At 40.6% G+C, this 26,766-nt stretch overlaps 1 protein-coding gene across 1 annotated transcript in view; it reads right to left on the bottom strand.

The window, feature by feature from the left end:
• Positions 1 to 26,766, bottom strand: part of Arhgap20 (Rho GTPase activating protein 20) — an 85,919-nt gene that overhangs the window by 16,700 nt on the left and 42,453 nt on the right. Inside the window, exons 3-9 of the mRNA XM_057767214.1 lie at positions 20,190 to 20,354; positions 17,928 to 18,077; positions 16,065 to 16,106; positions 15,101 to 15,185; positions 12,483 to 12,560; positions 9,706 to 9,772; positions 6,862 to 7,050 (exon numbers count right to left, since the gene is read on the bottom strand). Coding sequence (XP_057623197.1) covers positions 6,862 to 7,050; positions 9,706 to 9,772; positions 12,483 to 12,560; positions 15,101 to 15,185; positions 16,065 to 16,106; positions 17,928 to 18,077; positions 20,190 to 20,354 — 776 coding nt within the window. The remainder of the gene's footprint in view (positions 1 to 6,861; positions 7,051 to 9,705; positions 9,773 to 12,482; positions 12,561 to 15,100; positions 15,186 to 16,064; positions 16,107 to 17,927; positions 18,078 to 20,189; positions 20,355 to 26,766) is intronic.

The raw sequence follows: 26,766 nt of genomic DNA, 5'->3' as shown, positions 1-26,766 counted from the left end.
ATGAGGGAGAAGAAGAGGAGTCATTTTTATGTTTCTAGAAACAAAGAGTGCTTTGTGATCGGATGTCTCATCCGACTGATAACAGACAGGAAGCTAACGTCTTACATTTGCTTCCTTTCTTGGTAACTGAAAAATTTCCCATGCAGCTTTTCCAATGCACAATTTCAAAAACTGTGTGTAAGGCAGCGTGGATGCAGACTAGTGGAACCCAGCAGGCTCTAGGGTGGTGGGGTGAAAACATCTGGAGAGAGACCTGTTCGGATTGGCTGGGAGACCTAGGGATTTAAGACAGTGGCAGCCATAGCCAGTGACAGGTAAAGAGGAAAGCAGAGTGGGACCCCGAATACCCACAGGTAAAACCTGCTCACATCTCGGGATAACACCTAAAACAAGCACTCGTGATGCAGATTCAAAAAGCTTTCAATGAAAGTCACAAAACTCAGATCTGAAGAGCCTTTACACCCTTCACTGCCTGACTCCAGGGAGGGCACCGGGAACTGGTCACTAGACACTGGCTCAGAGTGTTTTCTATTCAGAAGTGATGTTCTGCTGCCAACATGGGCTAATGACAGAATTCAGACAGGAGATAATCCAAGGAGAACATGGTCTGCAGTACCAAATGCTAATTTCAAAGAACCCTTTGTATCATCTGACTGACTATAAAGTAACTCAGCATTTTCTTTCTTCACAATAATCTGCTTAAACCAACTATGACACAGATTGTGGGCTGATAAACAAATGAGCAACATTTTACTAACCAGCATCCTGACTATGGACATCACCCACACTTATCTTCCTTGTGCTCCTGCAGTAGGATGCTACTGCCAAGCAGGAAAGCAGTGGGGTGTGAAGTGCTCTTGACAATGGAGTCAGGAGCCTACTTCACACTGCTGATTCACACAACCCATTTAGAGTTTCCTATTTCCTTAGCTTTAAATAGGAAAAGATGTTATCCGTCAAAGACCTATGGAGAGGAATACTAGACTAATTTTGAAAAAGATTGCCCAAGGCATGATTGTGGGTCTCTGTTAAAGCTACCCTGATGCCAGGCTGGCTCCTCCTGGTAGAGAACATCTCTTGGTATCCATTCTCCATGGGTTTAAACAGCTGTCAGGAGTACACAGACAGAAAAGAATATCATTCCTCTGCTCAGCTCTGGTGCTCTCTTCCTGCTTTGATCGTCCTAGCTTCCATTCCAAACAAAAACAGAACAGCAAAACAGAAAAGAGAACCAATTCTTCCCTAAATCCAGGAAGGGGTTTGCCTCCCAACCTGTGCACATGTCCACAGAAGATGAACGCTAATATGCATGCTGAGTAGTTTTCTCTCTGGCTTGCACATTTCAAGCTCTTCTAAAACTGTCCCGTCTGATCGCTTTCACATACTTAAGACTGCTCTATCACCAGGTTACACACCACTGTCCTATGGATGCAGACAGAGGATCCAGGAACAGCTGGGCCATGCACTTACATGTTTGCAGTGACAGTCATCCTGTTTGTTGTGCATAACATTTAGTGTGAGACTTCAGGTTCCCCAGGACTGAGGAAAAAATTGATTGACGCTTATTGTTTTCAGCATTTTAGTGCGTGCTTCTTTCTTTACAAACGACAAAGGCCGATGACAAAAGACGCTGCTGCCACAAGGGCAACACAGTTGTGTAGTGAACTAAGTGTAAAGTTAGCTTTCCTAGGTTCTTTTCTTATTTATATTATGAAACTCAGTACTTACAAAAATTAGTTGAATTCATACAACTTTAGAGTGTATAACCAAAAGATCTTTAACTAACTGTCTTCTAGCCACACAACTAATATTTCCCCAGAGCAGCACATTCATGTAGGGGAACAGTACAAAGGGTGTCCTGTGATTTACCGTCATTTATACAGTTCAGTTCACACGCAGTGTAGCCCTGGGTCTGAGCAGATGTGGGCAGTGGCCTGTAGTGCTACAGATCTGTTTCAGCTTGAGCTGGAGTGTGGACAGCTCCCTTCAGAGCACACTCAGAACCCCACTATCCACCCAAACTGTTCACCCCAATGTCTCCATTCTAGGTGTAACTAAACCATTCAGTCTTTATTCTGCTTTGTTCCTGACACTGAACAAAAGATTTGGCATAAATGCTCTCACAGACTAAGAACACAGGTGATATTTTATGTGTTGTACATGGAACAGATAAAGAGGCAAAGTAGGGATAATGACCTTGAAGGGACAAAGGTTTGTTAAAAGTGACACTTGGGTCTTGAGTTCAGATAATTTTGATGTTTATATCTGGAACCTTTCAATACAGTGGAGCTGTTCATTGGTGTCTAGGGCAAGTTTCAGGGATCTAACATATATATATTTTTAATTTTCTAGAGGAACTTTTATTTATTCAATCTTTGAATTTTCAACTGTTTTAACTTTATTTTTTTTTTACTGCTTTGAGTCTAGATTTTTTAAAAAAGGTTCTTCCATGATATAAACTCAATATAAGCAAACTTAAAATTATCAATGTTTTCATAATTTGTCCAAGTGTCTGAAAACAGTTTAACCAACCTCCACTCCGTTTGGTGGGCATGAGCAACACAATCTCATGATATATAGACCAGGCTAGACTTGAATTCTTAACACTCCTATCTCAGTTTCCTAAGAAGAGGATATTTTCCTTAAGTTAACTAGAGGAGGCCTTTCTCAGAAATGCAGAAAGGAGGTTTATGTGTCTAATTATGGATTACTTAAGCCAGGAAGCATAAAATAGTAACAGAAAGAAATTATCTTCCATTGTTATCGCCTCATTAATCTCAGAAAAAAATATTTTATACATGAGAGACCATGGCAATATAGCTACTTCCTAGGAGTAAGCAATTCCTAAGACTAATGTGAATTCTGCAGATCTAAGAGCCACAGAGTACAGCATATGAACTTGGTAAGGATGGGCCAGTTCTGTCCACTGACAACAAAAGCTATACAAGTACAGGTCAGGCTGCCAGTCTGATGTTATCTGAAAGAGCGTGAAGACGGAGGATTGTTTTGCTTGACGTAGTGTCTGGATCTGCAGCTCTCCTGCCTTACCCTGCAGTTTCCTTTTAAATTCTGATTTACGTTATGAGTTGGGCACCACAAGGTGGGAAGGAAGGTGATGGAATCATATGTTCATATTTTCTGTATCACAGTGAAGATGCAGGTACTGAAAGTAATCTCCATGGTGGCATGTTGGTTTCACATGAAAGACAGCAACAGAAGCTGTGAGAATACTGACCATCCAGCCAACAGTTATGGTGGAGGGTGGTCTGTTCATGATGTGAAGTCACGCTAATGGGCACAGACAGTGCGGCAGCTAGGTCTGGGACGGAGGAGCTAGGCGAGGCTTCATTCCCACTGTGCTAAGCTTTGCAGTGCTGCTTGTGGTCTGAGGAAGTGTTCCATAAAACGCAAAGGTCCAGGTCGACAATCTTTGGTAACATAAATATCATCATACAGGCCAGTAATCTCGTGGATAGAATGTCTAGATGCTTTACTGTTGCATTCTTAACACGTAATTCTTCTGCCTCAGCATCTAGAGTGCTGGGATTAGAGATGGGCACAGCCACACCTGGCTCTGATCTAAAGCTGTAAGCAGACTAGTGCTTGGATAAAAAACTATCCCAGGTTTTCTGAAGATAATTACAGCAGTGACTTCCTAAGTTCACCCCGATTACAGCGGTAGTTCTTCTTCCTTCCTTGTTTTAGAAACCTTTGATGTAAGAGCAAAGAAAATTTCCACATGTAACTGTATGACTGAGCTGATTAATTTGCAATGAAATGCTGAGAAGCAACTGTCAAAAGAATAAGAATCTAATAAAATTCTACAAATGCCACTCAAGAGAGAAAGATGCACAATTAAAATTGTATACTTTCCTTTTTCCTTTTATTTTTTTTTTTACATACCAATTCCAGTTCCCCATCTCTCCTCTCCTCCCCTCCCCTTTCCCCCGCCCCACCCCTATCTACTCCTCAGAGAGGGTAAGGCTCCCCTGGGAAGTCAACTTAAGTCTGTTCCATCACCTCATTGAGGCAGAACCAACCCCTCCCCCCACCCCATGCTAAACTGAGCAAGGTATCTCTCCAAAGAGAGTGGGCTCCACACAGTCAGTTCATGCATTAGTAGATTCACACACTACCCAAGCCACACCATTGTCACCTGCATTCACGGGGCCTACTTTGGTCCTGTGCAGGTTCCCCAGTTGTCAGTCCAGAGTCAGTGTGCTTGCATTAACTTTGGCCAGTATACTTTTTTAATGGCATAACTTAGCACATAGCAAAACTTAGCTATGTGAAATGTTTTAAGATGAAACATAAAAGCTCCATTATAGATAAGAACATTTGCTTTCAACTTCTATGATTAGGTCAAGAACTGAAAATCCCAAATAAGCAAAATGATGTCTTTCCCTTAAATTTAATTCTTCTAATTGGCAGACACTATGTTTGATTAGATTTTGAATTTAGATTTTTAATTCTACCAATATGAAATTTGTGTAAATTAGTTTTTCTCACATAGCACCCAAATAATTTTCTCATCGTGCTCTATCAAATGAATTACAGGCAGATAAACAATTTCAGAACTTCACTGTCAATACTTTGTATGGCCAATACATTTTACTACCAGGCCCCTCACAGAAGAAGCCAGAGACTTCCTGAGCAGCACTCCATGAAATCCTCTACTCACACAACACCCAAACCTATACATGGAAGTGCACTTGCTGTTGGTAGCTGCAGAGGAGGCGATGTGGGTGCCTTAGGAGCATGTACTTTAGCTGCTCTCTCCCTCACCTGGGTACCCTGAGCATAGGTGGTGCAAGTACGGTCTTCCAAAAAACAAAAGAATGCAGGCCAATGGACAGAGTAGATGAAAAACCTTAGGAATTACTCTAAGGAAGAAAAACACTGGAAAACCATGAGTGTAAAGGCAGAAGTGCCAGCATATTCTCCTTCGCTTAGTTACGTTCTTATGCCAGTTTTAAATTCATCTATAAGAGAGCCATTCCCATGCCCATGCGGTCAGCAAGTATTTACTGAGGACTAAGATGCTCCAGGGGCTGGGATGGAGACCAGTACCTGGCCTTCTTGTTTTAATGAGTTAATCAATATCTCCAAAGCAGCCCCTCAGAATGACCCAAAGACGTGCCCATACAGCCTTAGGATACCAAACTTAGTTTACCGTTGCAGGAGAGAAAATGATGACCGATTAGAATTTGAGCATGTTTGCATGGCTGGCGTTGGTGAGGTTGGGAAACCCCTGCTGTCTGATGTACCAGGCCATCAGCAGACAATGGCGGGGTTGACTTGTGTGTGGAGATGTGTAAAAAACAGGTGATTCAGATGGCCCAGCCCATATGAGGGCCTGTCTGAGGTTGGTTATTAGTGATTCCAAGCTGCCCTTCTGCTGTTGGATTTCTTCAGAGTGCTCAGCAGTCATCTAGAGATGCGACTGCACTAGGTATGTGGAAAGGTGGGAAGTGTAAAGGAGCTGAGGTCTTCCTCAAGACAGATTGTGGTAAGCGTGGGGTTCGGGTCATGTACACATACAGAAGCATGCACACATACGCAGGGATATGGTGAAAGCGGTAGACTCGTAGGTGAGGGGAGGAGTTAGCTTGGTAGGCAAGCGGAGGGAGGAATATGGGCTTGGAGATAAGGAAGACAGAACGAGCAAATGCTGTTGCATCAACAGAACAGTTGCACACTTTTTAGCCCAATAAAACAGAACTTGGGTTCAAACTGAGTTTGTACCTGATGACTGCAATTATTTTAGAAACTTATAGGTGTTTTAGTATGAGAGAAATTAAAGAATTTAAACATACTAGAGGAGGTCTCAACTGAAAAGACGGTTGCAATGCATATTAACAAGGAGAACCTTTATAATGAGTGCTGATTTGTTACTTCCCTCTAAGTTTGGATAACTGAACACACATTTCTCCTTAAAGTAGGGTCACAAATGGGGAGAAGTGAAAAGGCGCATTTTCCCCAGGCTGCAGTAACTGGAACACAGATGAAGAGTTTCATCTGGCACTCAGCTGATGCCAATAATCTGTCATGAGGAGGGAGGGTGGCCTCTGATCTCTCGAGGTCCATGCCTTCTCTTTAAATCTCTTACTCCCTGAGTTTGTTCATTTGCAGAAGGCAAGTCACTATTCACTGGGCCAGCTGACAAAGGCAGACATAGAAGTACACTATCAATTTCCTATCACCCTTATACTTTTGGGTTTCAATTTTCTTTTGTTTTTCTATACAATCTTGCCTCAGACTGAGAGCGTTAGTCCAAGCTTGGGTCAGGGCAAACTATAATGCCCTTCTGTTGAACATCACAGTTACCATAATACAGCCTTTATTATGGGGTAGCAACGAGACAGCTATGTTCACAGGGAATTCAAGTCAGATTAGCAGACTAAGGGGGAGACCTCGGGAGAAATCATATTAGTCTTCACATAGTTATCGGGCTCAAGATCCCAGCCAGGGCATCACACTCTTCCGACACCCATCACGGACAGGCTCCCTTTTATAATGTGATCATTTAGGGGGAACACAGAGGGGTGTATTACAGTACAAAGAAGGCATTGACGCACCTGCAGCATCGCCTGGGCCTTTGACTGCAATGGGCATAAGGTTAAAGGGGAAAGGCTGGCAAGAGAAGAGGGGACAGATGATTTCCCCTTGTTTCTGAGTGTGAGCCAGCAGGGCCTATGCTCAGTTATAGACTCCGCTTCCAAGATCCTGTCTTTTCTTTTGAAAACCCGCACTTGTAAGTTCATCCGGGTGAAGTTGGGTCTTTGCCTTTGTACTAAATCTGTGTTCAGGAATGCAAGTTTTTGCTGAAAGAGGGTTCTATGAAGGAGGGGGGCGACTCACCGCTCAGTTGCTGGGCTGTCGCCAGGCGGCTGGGTTTCAAGATGAACTGGCACTGCATCTCCCGTGGCAGCTGCTCCATGAGGAAAGGCTCCCGGCGCTGGGATGGGGCGGCCGGGTCTTTGGATCCCTGTGTCAGGAGGGCAGAGTCTCGGAGATGGCTCATTTTAATTCCATAAGGGTACTCATGTCCTACAAAGAGGGAGACCAAATGCAGACTTCAGGCCGACTGAGTACCACCAGCAAGTGCAGCAAGCTGGAGTGAACTGTCATTTACACCTGGGACATCCGGAATAAAGAGTCCTTTTGTTCAATGAAAGATCCATGTGCCTGCTCTACGACGGGGCCTCTGCATAGCGCAGGTGGCTCTGCCGAATCAGAGTGGCTGTCTCACAGCAGATGAATGGTGAGAGGAGGAAAAAAAATCTTCAAAGAATCCTTAGAAGGACTGCAGACATCAGTTTATGAATTGCATAGTTGACCTTCTCTGGGTTTGCATCTAAGATTATGTAAGAGTGTCTTATTTTCTCCCTTGACACCAAAGGATCTATAAATCTTTAGTGATCTGTATTCTAAGTTCATGATGGACAATATTTGCCTTGGCTGTCATACAAACACTGTACAGATCAAACAAGGAAACACTAGTTGGTAATATTATGTTTGAAAATAGTGACAAAGACGCCTGTCTGGTAAGGGTCACTACAACCTGGCAATGGAACTGTGAGTTGCCTCCGTTCATTGTTTGTATTCCTGAACACAAAAATAAAGGTATGGTGGCTCATGACTGAAATTCAACACTTGGGAAGCCAAACAGGAGAATCACTGCATTTGAGACCAGTCTGGGTGCTCTAGTGAGTGCAAGACAGGACCTGAGCTACGAAGGCCATGTCTCAAAACAAAACAAAACAACAAGACCACCCCCCCCCAATCTCCCAAAGATCCAAAGATTCATCTGATTATTATCTAGCACATCTGTGTGGGAGCCATTTTTTCTTTCTTTCCTCCCTCCCTCCTTCCTTCTCTCCCTCCCTTCCTCCCTCTCTTTCTCTTTGGGTTTTTGAGACAGGGTTTCTCTGTAGCTTTGGAGCCAGTCCCGGAACTTGCTCTGCAGACCAGGCTGGCCTCGAACTCACAGAGATCCACCTGTCTCTGCATCCTGAGTGCTGGGATTAAGGGAGTGCATCACCACTGCCTGGCAGGGGCCGTTTGCTTATTCTGTTAGCTACATGATTAGTTGTTTCCAGTCCTGGAACTAGTGCCTCTGAATTGTTTCTCTTTGAGGTTAGTATTCATAGGCAACTGTCAAAAAGAACTGTAGTAGATTCAGAGTACAGATACAACAATAAACTTACAAACTAAGGAAAAATAAACCTTGCACATCTGACCATGACCTGAGTTTTGTTGGTTAGACTCCCAGTAAACTCACTGCTGTGGTATAATCCTTCAATCCTGTCATGATATAGATCCTTTAAGCAAAGATAGTACATTGTCACCTATAATCACTGAATGGAATTCATCAATCCCTTCCTTGGCACCTGACACGGGTATACAAGGCAAGTATGATACTGACATTTAGACATTACAGCAACCTCCAGAGACTAAGGCAGGATGGCCCCTATAACAGCAATACTACAAAACCAGTCTACAGAAGTGATCACCAACTAATGCACATGGCTTTGTAAATGATATTAGCAAAAGTTTGCAATGACATCGTGTAGAGTCGTAGCACTCACGGAAGTTTCAAGCGGCTCTATGCCTAAAATACCACCTATTTAGTTCTAACTTAATAAAATTATTTTAAATATTTATTGTGTTTTTAAAATAACATTTTATTGTTGCTTATTCATTCTTGCATGTATGATAGCATTTAAAAGCAAACCTGTCTGAGGGAGTCAGTTTTGTCCTCAGCATGCATGGTGGCTTCCTATTACCTGCATGTCAGAGTTCACAAACATTTCATAGAAAAGTTTGGTTTTAATTACTCACACCACTTGAAGTGGTCACCCATTCAGGAGTGACCTCGCTGACAAAGGACTGCACAAAATGATGTGCACAACACACATTGCACAGGATCCCACAGGCAGAGAGTGGTTTCTTGTTAGAGGACTCAAAATGGATACCAGACCTTATTTTAATTGCACTATTTGTTAGAGAGAATTTACTAACCAATAAATATTTTTAAATAAATAGCTGAAATAAGGTAAGTTATAATCTACTTATTAATGGTTCCTCAGAACAGTGGGGCTTTGAATTTCAGGCTAGCCTGGACTACATAGTGAGGCATTGTTTCATCTCATAGGCAAAAAAAAAAAAAAAAAAGAATCCTAAAAACAAATGGAAATTTGGCTAAAGAGCTAGTAAAGGGGATTGCTAGTTAGCTGGTAACCAGCCAATGAAGACTTTAGGAGTTAAAGTGGGTTAGTGTCAGTTTGTTTGTGGCGCTAAGAGAATTCTGGGACAGAGCAGATGTCACATGCTCAGGGATGGGTGACAATGCCCGACTATACCACACACAGTACTCTGTATAGAGGCAGCCTTGTCATCAGAGCAGGGATAGGAACGACAACACGCAACCCAAGACTCTGAAAAACAAATCATCAAGAGGAATTCCAGTGGACACTGTTCTCTCACGGGGAAGAAACCCCCAATAAAAGGCTTGCCAAGATCTGCTCATAAAGTGAAAAAGCCAAGAGGAAAATATATGTTTCCCAACTATAGTCCTTAGCAGCCCGAGAGAAAAGATCTCATTGTCTAGCTCATAGTAAACCCTTGATAGAGTAACATTTAGGCTTAAGATTATAGAGCAAAGGAACCACGCTGCCGCCTTAGACTGTGACCGGCACTCACCAATAAGTGGGTACGGAGCTGCTTCTTTTCCTGAATTCACCCATAGCTGGTAATCTCTCTCGGAGCCCTTGAGAACAAGAAACACCGAAACAAATCTTACATGAGGTACTTGAATGGGGGGAGAGTTTGGGCATTTTATGTTATTTAGATTCATGGGGTACACATGGTTTGGGGGATAGTAGTGCTTATTCCTACAGTCAAATCCTAGTCTATTCAAAAATAGGATCCATCACTAGTGGTCCTCCCGTGCCCACAACCCCTGTGTTGACCTAGGACCCCACAAATTGCAATGGAATTAGACCCTTCCTATCAGTGGTCCACAGAGTATGACAGCCTAAGCAAGCCCTTCTACAAAGGGTAATATAATACATTTCCTAGTACTACAAAGCTGATCCTGACTTCTGAGATTCTCAGATGGTCTCAGAGAATAGCATCCAATGTGTCCCTGCAAGACAACCTTCTTACCCAGAAAACCATAAACAGGGCTGTCTGTGAGACTAAAGTCAGGTCACAGAGGCCAGTGTTTAACCCAGTGGCTTCTGAGCAGGAGAATAACCAAGAGGCTTTCTGGAGGTGGATAGCTAGTTGCATTGACTTCAGTTTGAACAACTCCATCCAGTCCTGGGGACAGAAAGGATAAGAATTCTCTCTAGAGAACAGGCCCAGTCATGGAACACAGTAAAATCATTCACTAGTGATTTATAATCCAACAATACTACAAATTCCTCTTGAAAGAAAGATACTAACTATGTGTGCTTTGTTGAATCCTTCAGGAGGAACAAGGCAAAATTCTCATGTACAACTAGAATAGAGGTACCCAAGTCTGTTGGAAGCATTTCATTGCAACTTTAACTTGTAACTAAGTTAAGGACCTGGCCTTAGGGTTCTTAAGGTCTTGGCTATTGTATATACCATACATTGCTCCTGGCCACAAGTACATGCACACACAGAAGAGGAGCAATCTAAAACAAAAAAAAAAATCAAATTTTAGGCAATGTCAGAAACATTGCATACTATCTCTTAGAATGGGTGTAATAAAATAATCTCAGTTCCTAATTACATTTTTTTGGCATGAACAGATCAGACTTTAAAGAAGAAAATTGAGAAAATGCACCATCAAGTAGTTAATCTTCCTTCTTAACTTAAAATTGTGCACTATCTTCCAAGGTATGCTTATGTAGGTTAGAAATCAATGTTGAAATACCAACTTTACCAAGTGCATATAAAATTTAATTACATTTTAACTATATTACTAAATTTTACTGTTCATATTTTTTAATCCTAAATTTTGGTTGCCTTGAATCATTATGTGATGTGGGATTCCCCTCTGTATGCTTTGAATATGTTTTATTACCATTGGCTATTAAAAAATATGCTTTGGTCTATGGCAGGGCAGAATATAGCAAGGCTGGAAATTCAAGCAGAGATAGAAGGAGAAAGAAGGTGGAGTCAGGCAGGCACCATGTACCCACCAGAGAAGCAAGAGGCAATAAACCATGAGCCTCATGGTATAAAATATAAAATAATAGAAATGGGTTAATTTAAGATGTAAGAGCTAGCTAGAAATATGCCTGAGCCATCAGCCAAACAGTGTTGCAATTAATATAGTATCCATGTGATTATGCAGGTCTGGGTGGCTGGAAAATGAAAAACAGTCTCCTTTTACAATTATGAGCTTAGTAGTCTGGGTAAGAGCAAATCTAAAATAAGCAGTAATATGATGTCTTAAGTGTAGCATGTCATAATAAAGTTTTAAAAATGTATTACATTTATTGTGTGCACACACATGTGCAAGGGCACTCACACTAGAGCAGTGTGCCAACAAACGTAGAGGCCAGAGGATAACTTCCAGGGGTGAATGCTCTCTTCCTCCCAAGTGGGTCTTGGGGATGGAACTCCGGTCATCAGGCTCAGCAGCGAGCACCTTTGCAGCTGACCCTCCTGACGGCGAGTACGTTACAAATAAAGCCCCACAGTTAACAGAGGAACTTTCCATGGGGTGCTGGCAGGGCTGGGGGCAAAGGGAGGAGCACTCCAGTTCTCCCTGATCTCATTCTCAGTACTCTGACTGTTCCCACTAACAACGTTCACAACTCACTCCAAAAACCTAAGGGTCAGGTTCAAAGTGAGACAGACCAACATGGTCAGCTCAGTAATGCTCTTCAAATCTATGACAGAATTCAAAGCTGTGCTTTTATTTACTAATTCTTAAGAGGAACCAGCTGTCATCCTCAGGACTTGAAGCCAGTTAGCACAAAAACTATGGCAGAGCAAAATCTTGGGAACTGGTAATCATCTGGGGATTGAGTCTTAGGATAAAAGCAGCATCACACGATCAAGGAAGTGACGGACAGTCAAACAGTGGTGAAGGAGTAAAGGAAGTTACAACTTTTCTATGAACCTTTCACCAAACTTTCTGTGTATGTATGCAGGACCTGTGATAAAAATGTATATTATTACTCTAAGATTCTAGTTTAACCATGATGGTCTTCAGGTCTCAGAGGTGTTAAGATAGAAGAGTGCCCATATTCATGATAACATACAAGCTTTCCTGCTTTTTACATTGGGGGGCAAAGGTAACTTTTTTATTGGTTGTATCATGATGGAAGGGATCCTACTTATATCTAATTTACTAAACATTATTTTGAATATAAAATACCAAAGTTTAAAAGAATATCTAGGTGGTGGATGCAAAGGAATCAAATGCTCTAGGCCAACCTGGGCTACACAATAAGACCATGTTATATAAAGAAAAAAATCTGGCAGGAGTAACTTACAGTTATCCCCAACATTTGTAGTGACATGTTGATAACTTCATTCGCTGTGTCTGAGTTCATTACTGTTATGGTTTTAAACTGTGGAGGGAAAATACAGACACAAATGAAGAGTTTACAGCTGGTGAACAAATCACTGTCAGGTGATTATCCAAAGGTGGACGCTGATCTTACGTGTGGATAGAGTGGAGCACAAAGCCTCCTAAGAACCACTTTCATTCTCTGGTACATTATGGCCATGAATAACTTATTCCTTTCTCTTAAAGGATGTGGCCCACAAAATAAAAGTGCTTCAGAAAGCTCCATCAGAGAATGTGAACCCCACTCCCAGCCTTATACACACACATACACACCACCAAGGATATTCCTTTGTTCTGTCGCTACAAGGGGATTTCTACAGCCCAGTGGGAATAGTGGCAGGGACAGAGCTGAGCCTCCTCCTGTTGGGTGCTGCTTTCATAGTATGGGTTTCATTTATTTGATTTTTGGTATGAAATCAGTTAAGGAGAGGCCAGAATGGGAACTACTTACTAAAAGGACTTAAGGTGTGCGAATAAGAACTTCCTAAGTGTTTGGCACTGGAGCTACTGTGGTTTGCAGTGCTACAGTCCTCTGACGGCTTAAAACAGATGAGCCCACAAAAAAGCCAAGGTGCTAGGAAACCCATTCTGTCAACCATTCTGTCAACCATATACTATATATATATAGGGCCATATGCTGTAGTTCTCCACTAACAGAAAGACATCTGAGATGAAGAAGAGAGCAACCAACTATAGCATCAACATCCAGAAAGTACACTGGACTCCAAAAGGCTCACATACAATGCAAACTATTGAAAATTAGCTTGGCCACACACTTAAGAACATATAAAAATTATTAGAAAAAACTAGCAACTAGTGCTCTGGCCCTTGACACAGGGCTTACTTACACGGTGCAAATAAAACAACATAAAAGAGAAAAGGTGAGGCCCACTGGTATTTATCACTTGTCTGTCTGCAACAGATTTTTCAGCTATCAATTACCTGATAGAACAGACTATAATTCAACCAGGTTTTTGAAAAACATGTACACAAATTTCATGAGTTTCTTTTACTTCCAAAGATTATACCAAAAGGCTTCAGAGTCCAAAAGGGAGGATTGGGAAGACCCAATGGCTGGCATCTACCAGAGTGGCAGAAAAATGGCACAAGCCAGGCTTCAATCTAAAACAGCATTTAGAAAAGTCTCTGCTGCCCCTCCCCAAGTTTCAAAATCCAACCACCCAATTTAAGAAACTCTGCCATAAATTCTTTTACATAGCAAAGTGCTCATGTTCCTGTGTAGCTAGTGTCTAAGGCGATTGCTTTCACGTTGGGCATATGTATACTCAGCACTGTAGTCACGGGAGTGCATCTCCCTGCAGCCTTTCGGGGGCACAGAAAACACAGCATACAGTGATTGTTGCCTAGCGAAGTATGAAACAGACAAAACTAAAAATGTGTTGAGTTTAGCAGAATTCATCAATGAATTATATACAACTTAAGTCTAAGAATAAAAGCATTACTTTCATGAATGCATTCCTACTGGGGGTTCAGTCTTGATGTGTGAGTCCCCAACAGAGACTCTACCCTGACACCCACGCAGGGAAGAACCTGAGAATGTCATTGTGCCTTGACTTACCCATGACTGCATCTCGAATCTTTTATTCAAAAATGAGTGGGACATCAGTTGTTTAAACATGTTTTTTTCCATACTTAAATGTGATAAATAATGTAATCAATCATATCAATGCAAGCAGAAACACACGAGGGATTTTGCTTGTTTTGTTTTTGATTTCTCTATTTTCCTGGAGGAGATCTGGGGTTTCTAAGTCCTAAGGTTTGAGTATATCCTTTAAGCAGTGAGAACTGGCCCTTAAGATTGGGCAGAATGTTTGTCTAACTTTTGTTTCTTTAACTAAAACAGAACCCTCACAAACTACATCGCATGTGCACAGTGACCCTGACCAAGAGCTGCCATGTAGTATTACAGTCCACAACATCAAGAAAAGACAAGTTCCCATCTTGTTCATGATTGATAATGGCTTGGCTCTTATGTTATAATTTCAGCCAGCAATGAATACATAACTGAGGCTAACAACTTGATGCTATGTATCATAAAAACATGGCGATCCCGAGATAATGTCACCTCTATCTGATCCATTTGTAATCTCAGGGATTTAATTCATAAGAATTCAAAGAACGAGTTTTCAAAACCACCCAACTGAAGTGACAACTTGGAAGAACTACTTAATAACAAATGCCTCCTGTGGGGTCACCACAAGCTCCAGCAGATGTTCCTGAGGGGACCCAGACAAATACTCATGGCATGAGAAGAGATGTCTGACAAGTAATGTTCTAGCCAAGGGAGAATGTTAAATACTGCAGTTAATATGAACTTTCCTTTCTTCATTCTCTCTAGCATTTTCTTTTCATGCATATAAAGACACACCTAGATGTACAAAAACCCTACCATGGTCCTTCCAATGCCTGCCTTCTGTAGCACACACAGTTTGTCAACCCGCCTCCTCTTTTCTTCATCCACAATGTTTACTGCCTGATTCAGGGACCTGGAATTGAATTTTCCGGCTCAGAAACACTTACATAGGCACAGTTCCCAATGTCCTTGGCGAAGATTTTGAGGGGAATGCTCTTCGGATAGTCCTTTTCTTTTTCTAGAGTGATGTATCTAATGAAATGCAACAATCCAAAACACTGAGTCAGATGGGATTCACTAATGATTTATAAAAAAATCAACCTATTTTGATTGTCAATATACTTTAATGCTCTTTTGTGGAGTGAGCAGAAGGACATATGAAAGACTCAGCGCAATCAGATTATATGATAGGCTGAAAGAGAATTTTCACCCAGGTCATTAGGCATGAGCCCCAAAACAATGGGACATCCATGACAAGGTGTTAGAGGTACACCAGGGAAAGGTACCTCTGAGTGATGGTTTGTCCTTCCAGCCTTCCTTCCTCCTCTGAGCAGGTCTGCACCTTGCTGGGGAGTTCCTGACTACATACTACTACAGTACAATGAATTCCCTTCTCATTTAACTGCCTGGTGTGGTGTAAATCTTGAGTATCCTATGGCGTGGAATGAGGGGAGGGAAAAGGAAGAAGGGAAGAACTTTGCCTCTAACTGATAAACCCACGTTGGCCATTTTATTTGGTATAGTCAAAGGTAGGGATAATAACCAATTTTTGAGATTCTTTGAATAAAACTTGCAAATATGAGGCATTAAAATGCACTCTGAAGGAATGACTACCTCCAATCGGCAGCCTGGAGACTACACAGAGAGAAGACATCAGAGATACATTTCTTTCTAATGTGCTCTAATCTGTGACCCTTGTGTTCCCTTCCTAGAAAGAGGTCCTTGGAATGAGAGAATGCTATTTACAGTATGTTCTAGCTGGTGCACAACCTGAACAATAGATTATTTTGCAGATAAATGTCAATTTCCATTAAAGAGAAGAAGGGGTATCATCAGGGTCCATCTCCGTAGTAACATGCTTGGTTTCACCACAGGTTAATAACATTCAAAATATGTGTGCTGAAAAAATACCTCTGGAGGAGAGAGAGCCATTTGTCCTTTTGTTCTGGAGAGCTGCAATCAAAGAAAATGGGAAGGAAATAAACCATAGAAAATACTGCTGCCAACATTTTAAAGCCTGACAATTCAGGTAACTGTATCAGCAGCCCGGCATCATGAACACAGCTGTACATGTATGCTGCCAGCTTCACATAACCACTGAGGTTCAGGTAACTGCATCAATAGCCCTATGTCATGATCGCAGCTGTACATGCATGCTGCGAGCTTCGTGTAACCACTGAGGAGATGCTATAGGTGTTTCAGCCCCCTGGGGAAGATCACACAGTTCAGGATAGGTGGTTTATTGAATCCACTAAGGTGGATCCAAGGCAGACGTATCTTAATATGCCACTGTTCTTTCACCTATGGTATCAGGTTGGGGGCAAGGAGGCTTATTTGTTGGAAAGAATATCTAAGTTGAAAACAAAATATTTGGTTTTAAAATTTTATGTAAGCTAGATGATCATGGGCAGCCACTTACCCAGAGCCTCAATTTTCATACCTGTAAAATTGGGTTAATTATTCTCTGCAAGTGATTTTTTTTTTCAGTTTAAGTTGTCATTCATAAAAATATAAAGTATGCTTAATATTGAGACCAAAGCAAGATTCGGTAGATGGAAGGAAGTGCCTTGTCCCAGAAGCCAATCTACTGTCAGAAAACATGTTTTTCATTTCATATGTACAAGGCAAAATGTAATTTAGTAGATTTTTCAAAGGAAATTTATTTTTAATTACTAAAACCTTTTGCTTAATATGAATGTATATACAATTAATATGTTCTATTGCCACTGCTGAATTTGATTTTTAATTTTAAAAATGCAGCCAGTTATATTCTTATGTGAGCCTGTCAGTCACAAACTTTAAAAGTAATATTTCCAGTCTCTGTAACAGAAAACATTTTCTTGTTCCAGAAATAATATTTAATACATATTTGTAATTTGTTTTAACTTTATTGCTTAACTATCTTCATATAAGCAGTCTTTCAGGGTTGGCAGTCAGATGGCATATTATGTACTCTTTTGTCATGGAACATAACAATTGCATAGTTGTGTATGCTTGTGTGAGTATATGCCACATGTATATGGGTGTTCACAGAGGCTAGACAAGGCTGTGGGATCCCCTGGATAGTGTGAGTCTTGGGAAACTAATTTACACTTTTTAACATGGTAAATATGCTAATGATTACCACATCACAAATCAGAACTGAGCATACGAAAGTACTTTGACACATTATCTGTGTCACATAAAAACTATTTATTTAAAGAGATGAGAGTAAACAAATCATTAAAAACTACCCTTTATTCAAACTTAACTGTCAAGTTTGTAAACAGTGCTTCAGTGAAGATGTTTTCAAAAAAAATTCCTAGACACTAACAATGGGAGGGTTCCTTACAAAACCTAGACACCAACAATGGGAGGGTTCCTAGACAAACCTTAGACACTAACAATGGGAAGGTTCCTAGACAAACCCTAGACACACTGCAGATGGGAGGGTTCCTAGATGGATCACTGGATTCTACTTCCACAACCCCATACATTCTTTTTCTTCCAAATGTTTTCACAGAACAAAAACAACCCACCAGCTAAGCCAAGATGAACTACTCTTTTAGTCTCCAGTATTTATCACTAATTTTTACATATTTTAATCAAATAGCCTTCAGATGGAAAGTCAGCCATTTGAGTACTTTACTGGCAAAGGAAGAATTACTCTATACACAATCAGAGCAGAGTACTTTCCTTAAAAAATGAGGCATGAAATTGGTAAAACCATTTCTCTCTGTCCTAGACAGTGTTCCAGTATCTGAGGGAAGCCTAAGGACAAGCCACGGTTCTTACCTGAAAGTGGCCACAAAGTTCACTGTGGGCCAGCCCAGGACAAAGGACCTCAGAGCGTTCGTGTTGCCTTCTCCCACTTCGTCCACACAGCTTGCTGTCCACATGTCACTCAACTTGATTTTATTTTTTATCTTAAAATTGTTGTTATATCTAGTGAGATAGAAACAAAAACGGATGCTCTTGTTATTTTGTTTCTTGAGTTTTACAGGAGGTTCTGTATTTGTTATGAGAGGGCAAAGAATGTCTTATTTTCCCTATCTCCTGTCCCTGGAACACCAGGTTATAACGTGAATGATTATTTAGATCTTTGAAACACTGGACAAACTTAGTTCTCATGCCTGCATTAATGGCAGCAAATATCTAAAAAGTGACTATTTATGATGAGTACTACATTTGGATCAAAACCCAACTTAAGTTTATTTCTGTCATAAAAGTTAATTACCTATAACTTGCCTACTTTCAAAATTATTTCAATGAATAGACATAAAAATACGACTTATAAAATGTTAAGCACTTCCAACTTAGATACTGAAAATGAGCCTGGGAACAGAAAAAAAAAATACCATATACTTTCAAATAGAATGGTTGTTAAGACTGTGGCTTTAGAAGTACAGATTACCTTAAATTTTACTTCTTAAGTGTTTTTTCCCCCAATAATCTTTCTAGTATATTCTTGCAAACACTAAAAATTTATAACCAAAAAAGAACCTAAATTAGAAAAGAAAAGAAAACCCCAACAACAACAAAACAGAGTAGAGCTAACACAATTAGCATTAAGCTCTGGGGACCTAGAATGTAAGCTACCTTAAGAAGGCTGTGCTTGCTTTTTGACAATTCCTTCCTAGTCTTCCTTGGACTATTTATACTAAAATACAATATATTTTGACGTAATTGACAAATCTAATACTTGTGATGGGTCTGAGGCTTAAGTAGTTAGAAGGCATTGAGAACTATGAGGAGAAGGTCCGGGGAAATGGATTTCCTACCATTCAGACCATCTGAGAAATAAACGCTGCAATGAAATCAAAGACACAGCACATGGACAGCCACCCCCAGTTCCTCTACCACAGAGAATAAAAAGCTCAGTGAGAGTAAGGTCTTTGAGGAGTGATGTGTAAAGGAGACTAAGTTTCTTTGTTTCTATTCTTGCCTTTACTCCAAACAATTGTTTATAATGAGTAAATATTTAAAAACATGAATCATATTATGGCATTCCCCAATTGAAACTGAAAATTCCAAACTCCCTATGATTCTAAACTTCTGAAGTGTCCCCTAGTAGTCTCTGCTTCTCGATGTTATCTTGTAAAGCCCCCTTCCATCTGTCCCCCAGGTTGGTCTGTGTGGCCAATGCACAGGTCGGGAAGGACAGTGTCATCACTTTTGAAAGTGTTCGCGGAAGGAAGCGGGGTGCCATGTTATGAGGAGAACTGTGGAGGAGACCAAATGAAAGGAAACCAACAGCCAGCAAGGAAATGATGCGCTGGCTTCCAGATGGATCCTCCAGTCAACCCTCAGGGTCAGGAGGCTTGAGCCAGAGCCACCCACTTAAATAATCCTGAGTCCTGACTTGAACTCCATGAAACACTGGTAGTTTTAAACCGGTATGTTTCGGAGGAATTTGTTATTTAGCTCACCCTCTCAGTCTGTAATGGCTGGTTGCTTTTTGTCCTCTAATAATTCTTCGTCCTTTTCTTTTACTTCCTACTTCAGCATCTAAGTTTTGTTCCTAGTATTGGTCACTATCTACAGCTCTTCATACACACACTAAGAGGCAACCTGTTACATCACTTACCATAGAATGTCGGCTTTGGAGGCTATTCCCATCATATTCTTCATCGCCCCTACTATGTTACTCGAGTTATGGCACAAACAGGACCTAAACTAACACTTAATAAACAACTTAAAAATACAAGCACCTCATTAAAGATCCTAGCTAGAGAGGCTGGAGAACTGTCTGAGTGGTTAGGAGCACTGGCTGCTCTTCCGGAAGCCCCAGCTTCAACTCCCAGCACCCACATGTTCGCTCACAACTGTCTGTAACTCCAGTTCCAGGGGGTCTGATGCCCTCTTCTGACTTTCATGGGCACTGCATGCATGTGGCAAAACACCCACGTACAAACATGAACACAGTTTTTAAAAAAGATATTAGGCATTTAATACATGCCAGACGTTCTTATAGTAAGCACCGAGTGGAGAATGTGGTCTTTGTCAGAGGAAATTAAACTTTATAATGATTGCTCGCAGTATATACAAGTTACTTACTTGATTTTGGCTGAAATAAACAGGTCATTGAATAGGAAAAGATGCCGCTCCTGCCTCTGCAGGCCTCTCTGAAGTTCCACTGGCCCGTCAATCAGCAGAGTCCTACTGGAGCTCATGAATGATGACAGAAACGCACACGTGTCGATGCTAGCAGAGGGACTGTCTCTGAAACAGACCACATGCAACGAATCAGTCAGCCAGACACTCAACCACAAGACAAAGCTTTCTGTAGTCATGACTGACAGTTGTTTATGAAACATGGAACCCATTAAAGTAATGACTTCGTGTCTTCGCTGGTCTCACCACTGCTTCTGTACACAGAAGTTTCTTACTGCCTCATTATGAAAATATCTTAAGATTGAAATACCTTTATAATAAGTAGATGTACAATCCAACCTATATGTTAGCATTAACATTTATCACAGCGGCTCATCAAATCCTAGTTCATTTTCTTACTGTGCGGGCATTAATTAATTTCCTTCTCAGCATTTCAGCCTTAGCCACTTTGGAGCATGTGTGTCATTAACTAGAGCCCAATATTTACTTAGAATTTGTCTCAATTAAAACTTAAGATTTATGCAAGAATAAAATACATGAGACCAAATCTTCAGTGAATATCCACCAAGCTTTGGCAAATGCATTCACTTGTGAAATCTGAACTAAACCCAGGCACAGAAAATCATCACCCCAGAAGGTAACCTTCTCTCGTCAGTATGTAGTTGCTATATGCTGGTCCTTGGGTGATCTTATTCTTCACTGCGGGTTGAGACTAATGCCAAGGCTAACTTTTTTACACAATAATGTAAAAATTATCCCACACAAGTCATTATTAGTCTGCCTGCTTTGCACACCCAGGATCTGCTGGCCACTAAAGAGTCTTTGCTTATGAGAGCCCAAGCTGAGACAGAGCTCGCTACCTCTGCCATGTTCCCAGCAACACCAACTGCACCTGCAGCCCTCAGACACGACTGTCCCCACCCTTTTCCCTAGGAGATCCCTCACCCTCTTCTGGGTGGCAGCTCCTTGCCATAAGGTAGCTCATGCTGTGAAGACTTCTTCACAACCCTCACACTGCAAAATCAAGCACAGATAATGCAAAAACGGATAGGGGAGGCTGGGGCCCTGTAATATTGTACACAAACAAAGCACCCTGTCTGGGCTACAGTTTGCCCTAAACCTTGCTTCAAATGGTTACTTCTAAAGCTGAGACTTTAGGAACAACAGCCACTGACCTGAAACAACTCAGGAGTTATTATTATTTCCTTGAGGTTAGCCTATGCCAAGGGTTAATGTAGGCGACTTTTAAAATGGCTTTTCTTTTAAAACAAAGGATTTCCACAGAGAATAAAAAAAGTTTAACTCATAGTTAATATACATTCAAATATGATTTAGTGTTTCTGTTGGGAAGAACCCACAAAAAATCTTTTCTGTGTGACTTTAGCAACATGCAAGTTGACAGTCTATAATTTTAAAGATTTCTGTGTGACAAAAGGCTTCAAGACCTAGCAAAGAGAGCCTTGATTTAACATACATGTTGTAGTACATCTGAAAAAAAACCCAATCACTTAGCATTCAAATAATTAGAAACAACTTTCATCTAAAAGGATAAACACATAACTTTTGTGTCTTTAAAAAATACAATTTCAGTGTTTTCTACCGAAAGTATATTTATTATTAAACAGTTATGAAATATTTATTTTATTCTGAGTGCAAAAGAGATGTGATTATTTTAGTTTCTTGTAGTATAGAAATGGGAAGGGGTAATATCAATGCCTAGAAATGGGAACAGTAAGCCTTCTATTTAACTCTTAATATAGCCTGAATAGGATCTACCAGTTATAATTAACAGACCTCTAAACTGATCTAAGTTAAGTACTGCAAATGGTCTAAAGATTAACCTGCTGAGACCTGTGCACTAACACATAACACACCATTGTAAAGCATTTATGAAGCTCTTTCTGAGTGGCAAAGAGATTTTTAAGACCTAATTGCTGCTAAAACCATGTAACTTCCCCGAAACCTGGCCATAGTAACATTTCCTAATATTTGCTATTATGCTAAAAAACTCTGACTTTTAGATAAAGTTTTACAGACATAGTTGTTTCATATAAATCACATCACAAAGGAGGGGCTGGGGAGCTCTCTTAGGAAGTAAAAAGCTTGGGGTGTAAGTGTAAGCTCCTGAGTTTGAATCTCTAGAACAGCACTAAGTCTGGGTGTGGTAGAACACACCTGTGATAGCAGTGCTCCCACAGAGAGATGGGGGGAGAGACAGGAGACTCCCAAATGCTGGTTGGTCCATTAGCCTCCTGCATGCACTGCAGAGGCAAGCAGCAAAGAGCCTGGCCCAGGGAAGAAGGGACTGACCCCTGGGGTTGTCCTCTGACCTCCACACAGTGCTGTCTCACCTGTCCACAGCCCACCCACACCCCCAACACAAAGTGCCACAAAACAGACAAAACTGCGGAACACTTCTGGGAAATACATGTGTTCATAAGTGATAATCAATATACAACATAGGCCCCATACAGCCTCAAGTCCTGGCACACTAGGACAAAATCACTTTCAGTAGCTATTGAATACAATCTGCCTCCTCAAGCCATTGCCCTACTTCACAGCCCATTCCAAATGTCATGTCTTCCACGAAAACTTTCTCTTAAATCAGTCTTTGCTTGTCAGCTCTTGGCTTAGATTCAGTTCTCTATGTCTTCAATAGTCTCACTCAGCATTTATTATGAATACCGTGTAAGGCATGTAACAGTGTTAAAGTTGCTTTGTTGGGTACTTGTGTGTTTAGTCATGGAAGACAGATACTGTCCCTGGTATCAGGAGGTCAGTAATCCAACAGAGCAATCAAGTAAACAATGAGAAGCCAGAGCTGTGAGAGACACATAGGGTACCGAGGCCCAGCAAACCTATGGCTTTTATCTGAGACTGGATGGGTTAGGAAAGTTTCTTGAAGGACCCAGTCTTAAAGGATGGATGGGCAGACAGATCACCAAACACTGAAGGGTACTCCAAGAAAAGGAAGTGTGCCAATCAAGACCATGTGTTATATATCAGGGAAGTTCAGGAGGGATTCAATTATAAGACTGGGAAAGGACATTTTCCCATTTTCTAAGAATCTTATTTAGCCTTTACCCCAAACACCGCAGGTTTTTAGGCTGTGTTTTTAATATAGGGAAGAAAACAGAGGAGGGAAACTCAGGTAGAGGGAAACGGTTAGGAAGCTGTCACAGTAAATGTAGGTAAGAAATGTTGCAATTCAACAATGAGGAAAAAAAGATGAAAAAACACATTTACAATTATTAAAATATAGACAATTTAAACTGTAATTAGCTATGGAGATAAAATGAAAATAAAACGGACAAGAATATAAGCCTTATTGTCCAGTTCTTATTCATCTTTTCTTTCTTTGATGTCTTCTGGACATTGGACCATTCTTGTGCATGCTAGGCTAACACTCTATCACTGAACCACATCCCTGCCATCTGTTTATTCTTATTTTGATGCAGTATCTCAGGAAATTCCTCACAATGGCCTTGAACTTGTCCTGATTTACAATCGCTTTGTTTGGACCACAGAGAGGTATCAAAAACAGTAAATTTTGCACACACAGTTTGCACTTCCTTCTCTACTACCTATACAGTTCACTATATTTCTGAGGCCCTATGCAGTATACAATACTTCTGGGCCTCCCAAAGTACGTAAATCAGTGATTTTCCCTTAAGTATTGCTGTTTTTAAATGCTGACCTAATTTTGAGTTCTGTTAAAATTATAACAAAATGCAAATAAAAATTTTCATATCAATTTGTGTGTACGTGTGCATATCCAAGCTGTGTAGAGTATGTGTGTGGGAGCTAGACATCTCCCAATGTAGGTAGGGTCTCTCACTGGGACCTGGGCTCACCATACCTGGGAATCCACCTATCAGTCTGTGTGTAGCAAGCTCTAGGAACCCTATACCTATACCTCCACAGTGTTGGGGTTATAAACATGCAGTATCAGGCCTGGCCTTTAACCTTGGTGTTGAGGGTCACACTCAGGTCCTCGTGCCTGTGTGGGAAGCATTTTCCTGACGGAGCTCTTTCTGCAGCCCTTGCACTTTAATAATTTTAAAATGTAAGATTCATTAGTATTTACAATAAGCACAATGTACAACCATTATCACTATCTAGTTCTTAAACATTTATATCAGCCCTATAGGAAGCCTGTAGGTCCTAACCCTCGACTCATCCATCAGCCCTGCCCCTCCATGAGTCTGCCTTACTTGCATATATCACACCATACTGTATGTGATCTTTTCTGTCTCCCTTCTTTAGGCCAGCATAAGAGTTTCAAGGTTCATCCTGTAGCTTGTCAAGTTTATTACTACATGTTACACTGTATGAATATACTATAAAAATCATTTGCCGAGGGACACTTCAGTGGTTTGAACATTCTGGCTAGTATGACTGATGGTGCCATAAAAATGTCCATTTTCTATGTTGAGTGTACGGATACACATATAATGCTTCTAGTCAGAAGTACCGAATCATATGGTAATTCTACCATATATTTAACCTACCGAAGAACGACCAGACTTCACCACAGCAGCGGTTCCACTTTACACCCCACCAGTGATGGATGAGTGCCCTTCCTTTACTTCCTCTTAATGTTTTAAGAGCATGCTAATAAAAAAATACATTGTATAGACCAGGGCCTCATAACCGCTTCTGCAGTTTGCAACAGACCCTTAACTGGACTACACTTCTTGCCGACTCCTTTATTCACTCTGCATTTAATTTCGATCAGACCGTACCTTCTAAATGTAGAGTGCACATGAGCTTAGAATGTGAACTGTCTTCTAATTGGGCTCCACCTGGTTAAAACATGCCAGGATACAACTCTCTATATCGTCTTCCAGGGGCATCTCTGCTGAGCCATTCAGAATAAATTGGGCTAGATATAATTTAAAACAAAAGAACATAGCCATTGAAATGAGGCTACAAAATCACTAGTGATAGCCATCTATATTATTCAGGATTAAAACCTGTTTATGGGATATTTGTGACCATACTGAACATTTCAGCAATAAACAAAATCTGAAAATATAGCCTAAAGCAATTATGTCTTGCTAATGGGTAAACAAGCAGGTGACGGTGTGTCTCAATACTCATCATTGTAACAAAAGTCACACTCAAATTACTAAAAAATTCCATAAAGTGGTAGTGTGCAGTATGCTAAATATATCTCCAAATTAACTAGACAACATAATGAACAGAGCATGAATTTAGCCACCGATTATGGCAAAAAAGCCTAGTGATAATGTTAGTATCACAATCAAAATGGATTCAGTCAGGATAAGGACATGGAAGGACAGATGGAACGATGGATAAACAGAATGAGCAGAGCCTTTAAGAGCAAGAAACATATGAAGGAATACTTTAGTCAGCAAAAATACTGATTAGTCAGTAGTATCTATGATATATCACAATCAGCAGTATATTATATACTAAGTACAGTAATATGAATATTCAAAAATGAAGGCACACAGGTAAAACAGAATAGCAGGATGGAAGAAGAAAATGAAGGAAAATGGACACCAATAAACAGTTATACTAATAAGAATCAGAACCCCCCCAGAAAAAGTATTTCCAAAGAATAAAACATACAACTTCTCCACAGCCTTGACACAGAAGTGATTCAACAACAATGACTAGGAAGCTGCCATGTTCAAGGCACTGGCATGACATTAGTGAGAAAGAAGTATTTGTGATTGTTGCCTTTAAAGACTTAATAAACCATTAATTATACACAATGACACAGCCCGCTTAACAGAAAGAAACATGATTTACAGAACTTCAATGAGATGATAACTTTGCAGGAATAGTTCTATTGCAAGAAGAAAGGGTGACGAGAAGCAAGTCAGCCTCAATGGAGGACTGGATAAAAATGCCAAACTGATTCTTGTCCCTTTAATGCGGCCTGTTGACTTAAAAATACTACCTATCTCCATTATGAATTAAGTAACATTAATCTGGATCATCTTGAATCAGAAATGCAAACACATTTAAGTGACTTAAGCAACTTATGTATACACTGACTGCACTATGATGGAACCACATGTTAGAACATTTACCGATTCAACAATGAGCCAGATCACCAATACAGTGACTCAATTCTCTAATGTTTGAGTGGATTGGTTCAGATAACAGTTAAATAATGGCACGTAGGAAGGAACAAGTAAGCACATTTCATTCTAAGTCATTCTGCTGTAACTTATGGATTTACTAAAGTTAAAAACACTACCCGAATTTCTTTCGTTTTTCTTTTGAGGCAGGTTTGCTATGTTATGTTGCCCAGGCTGAGTTTGAACTCCTGATCTCAAGTGATCTTCTTTCCTCAGTCTGCCAAACTGTGAGAATTATAAGCATACTCCTTTGTGTACAGATAACAATTTCTTTCTGCCTATTTGTCTTATTTATTTATTTAGTCATTTATTTATTTATTTATTTATTTTGGTTTTTTGAGACAAGGTTTCTCTGTTCTCTGTAGCTTTGGAACCTCTCCTGGAACTCGCTCTGTAGATCAGGC

The sequence above is a fragment of the Chionomys nivalis genome, chromosome 4, assembly GCF_950005125.1.
Source record: "Chionomys nivalis chromosome 4, mChiNiv1.1, whole genome shotgun sequence".
NCBI classification, from domain to species: Eukaryota; Metazoa; Chordata; class Mammalia; order Rodentia; family Cricetidae; genus Chionomys; species Chionomys nivalis.
Note: the sequence above shows the minus strand (reverse complement) of the source record. Positions and strands in the feature narration are given on the sequence as shown.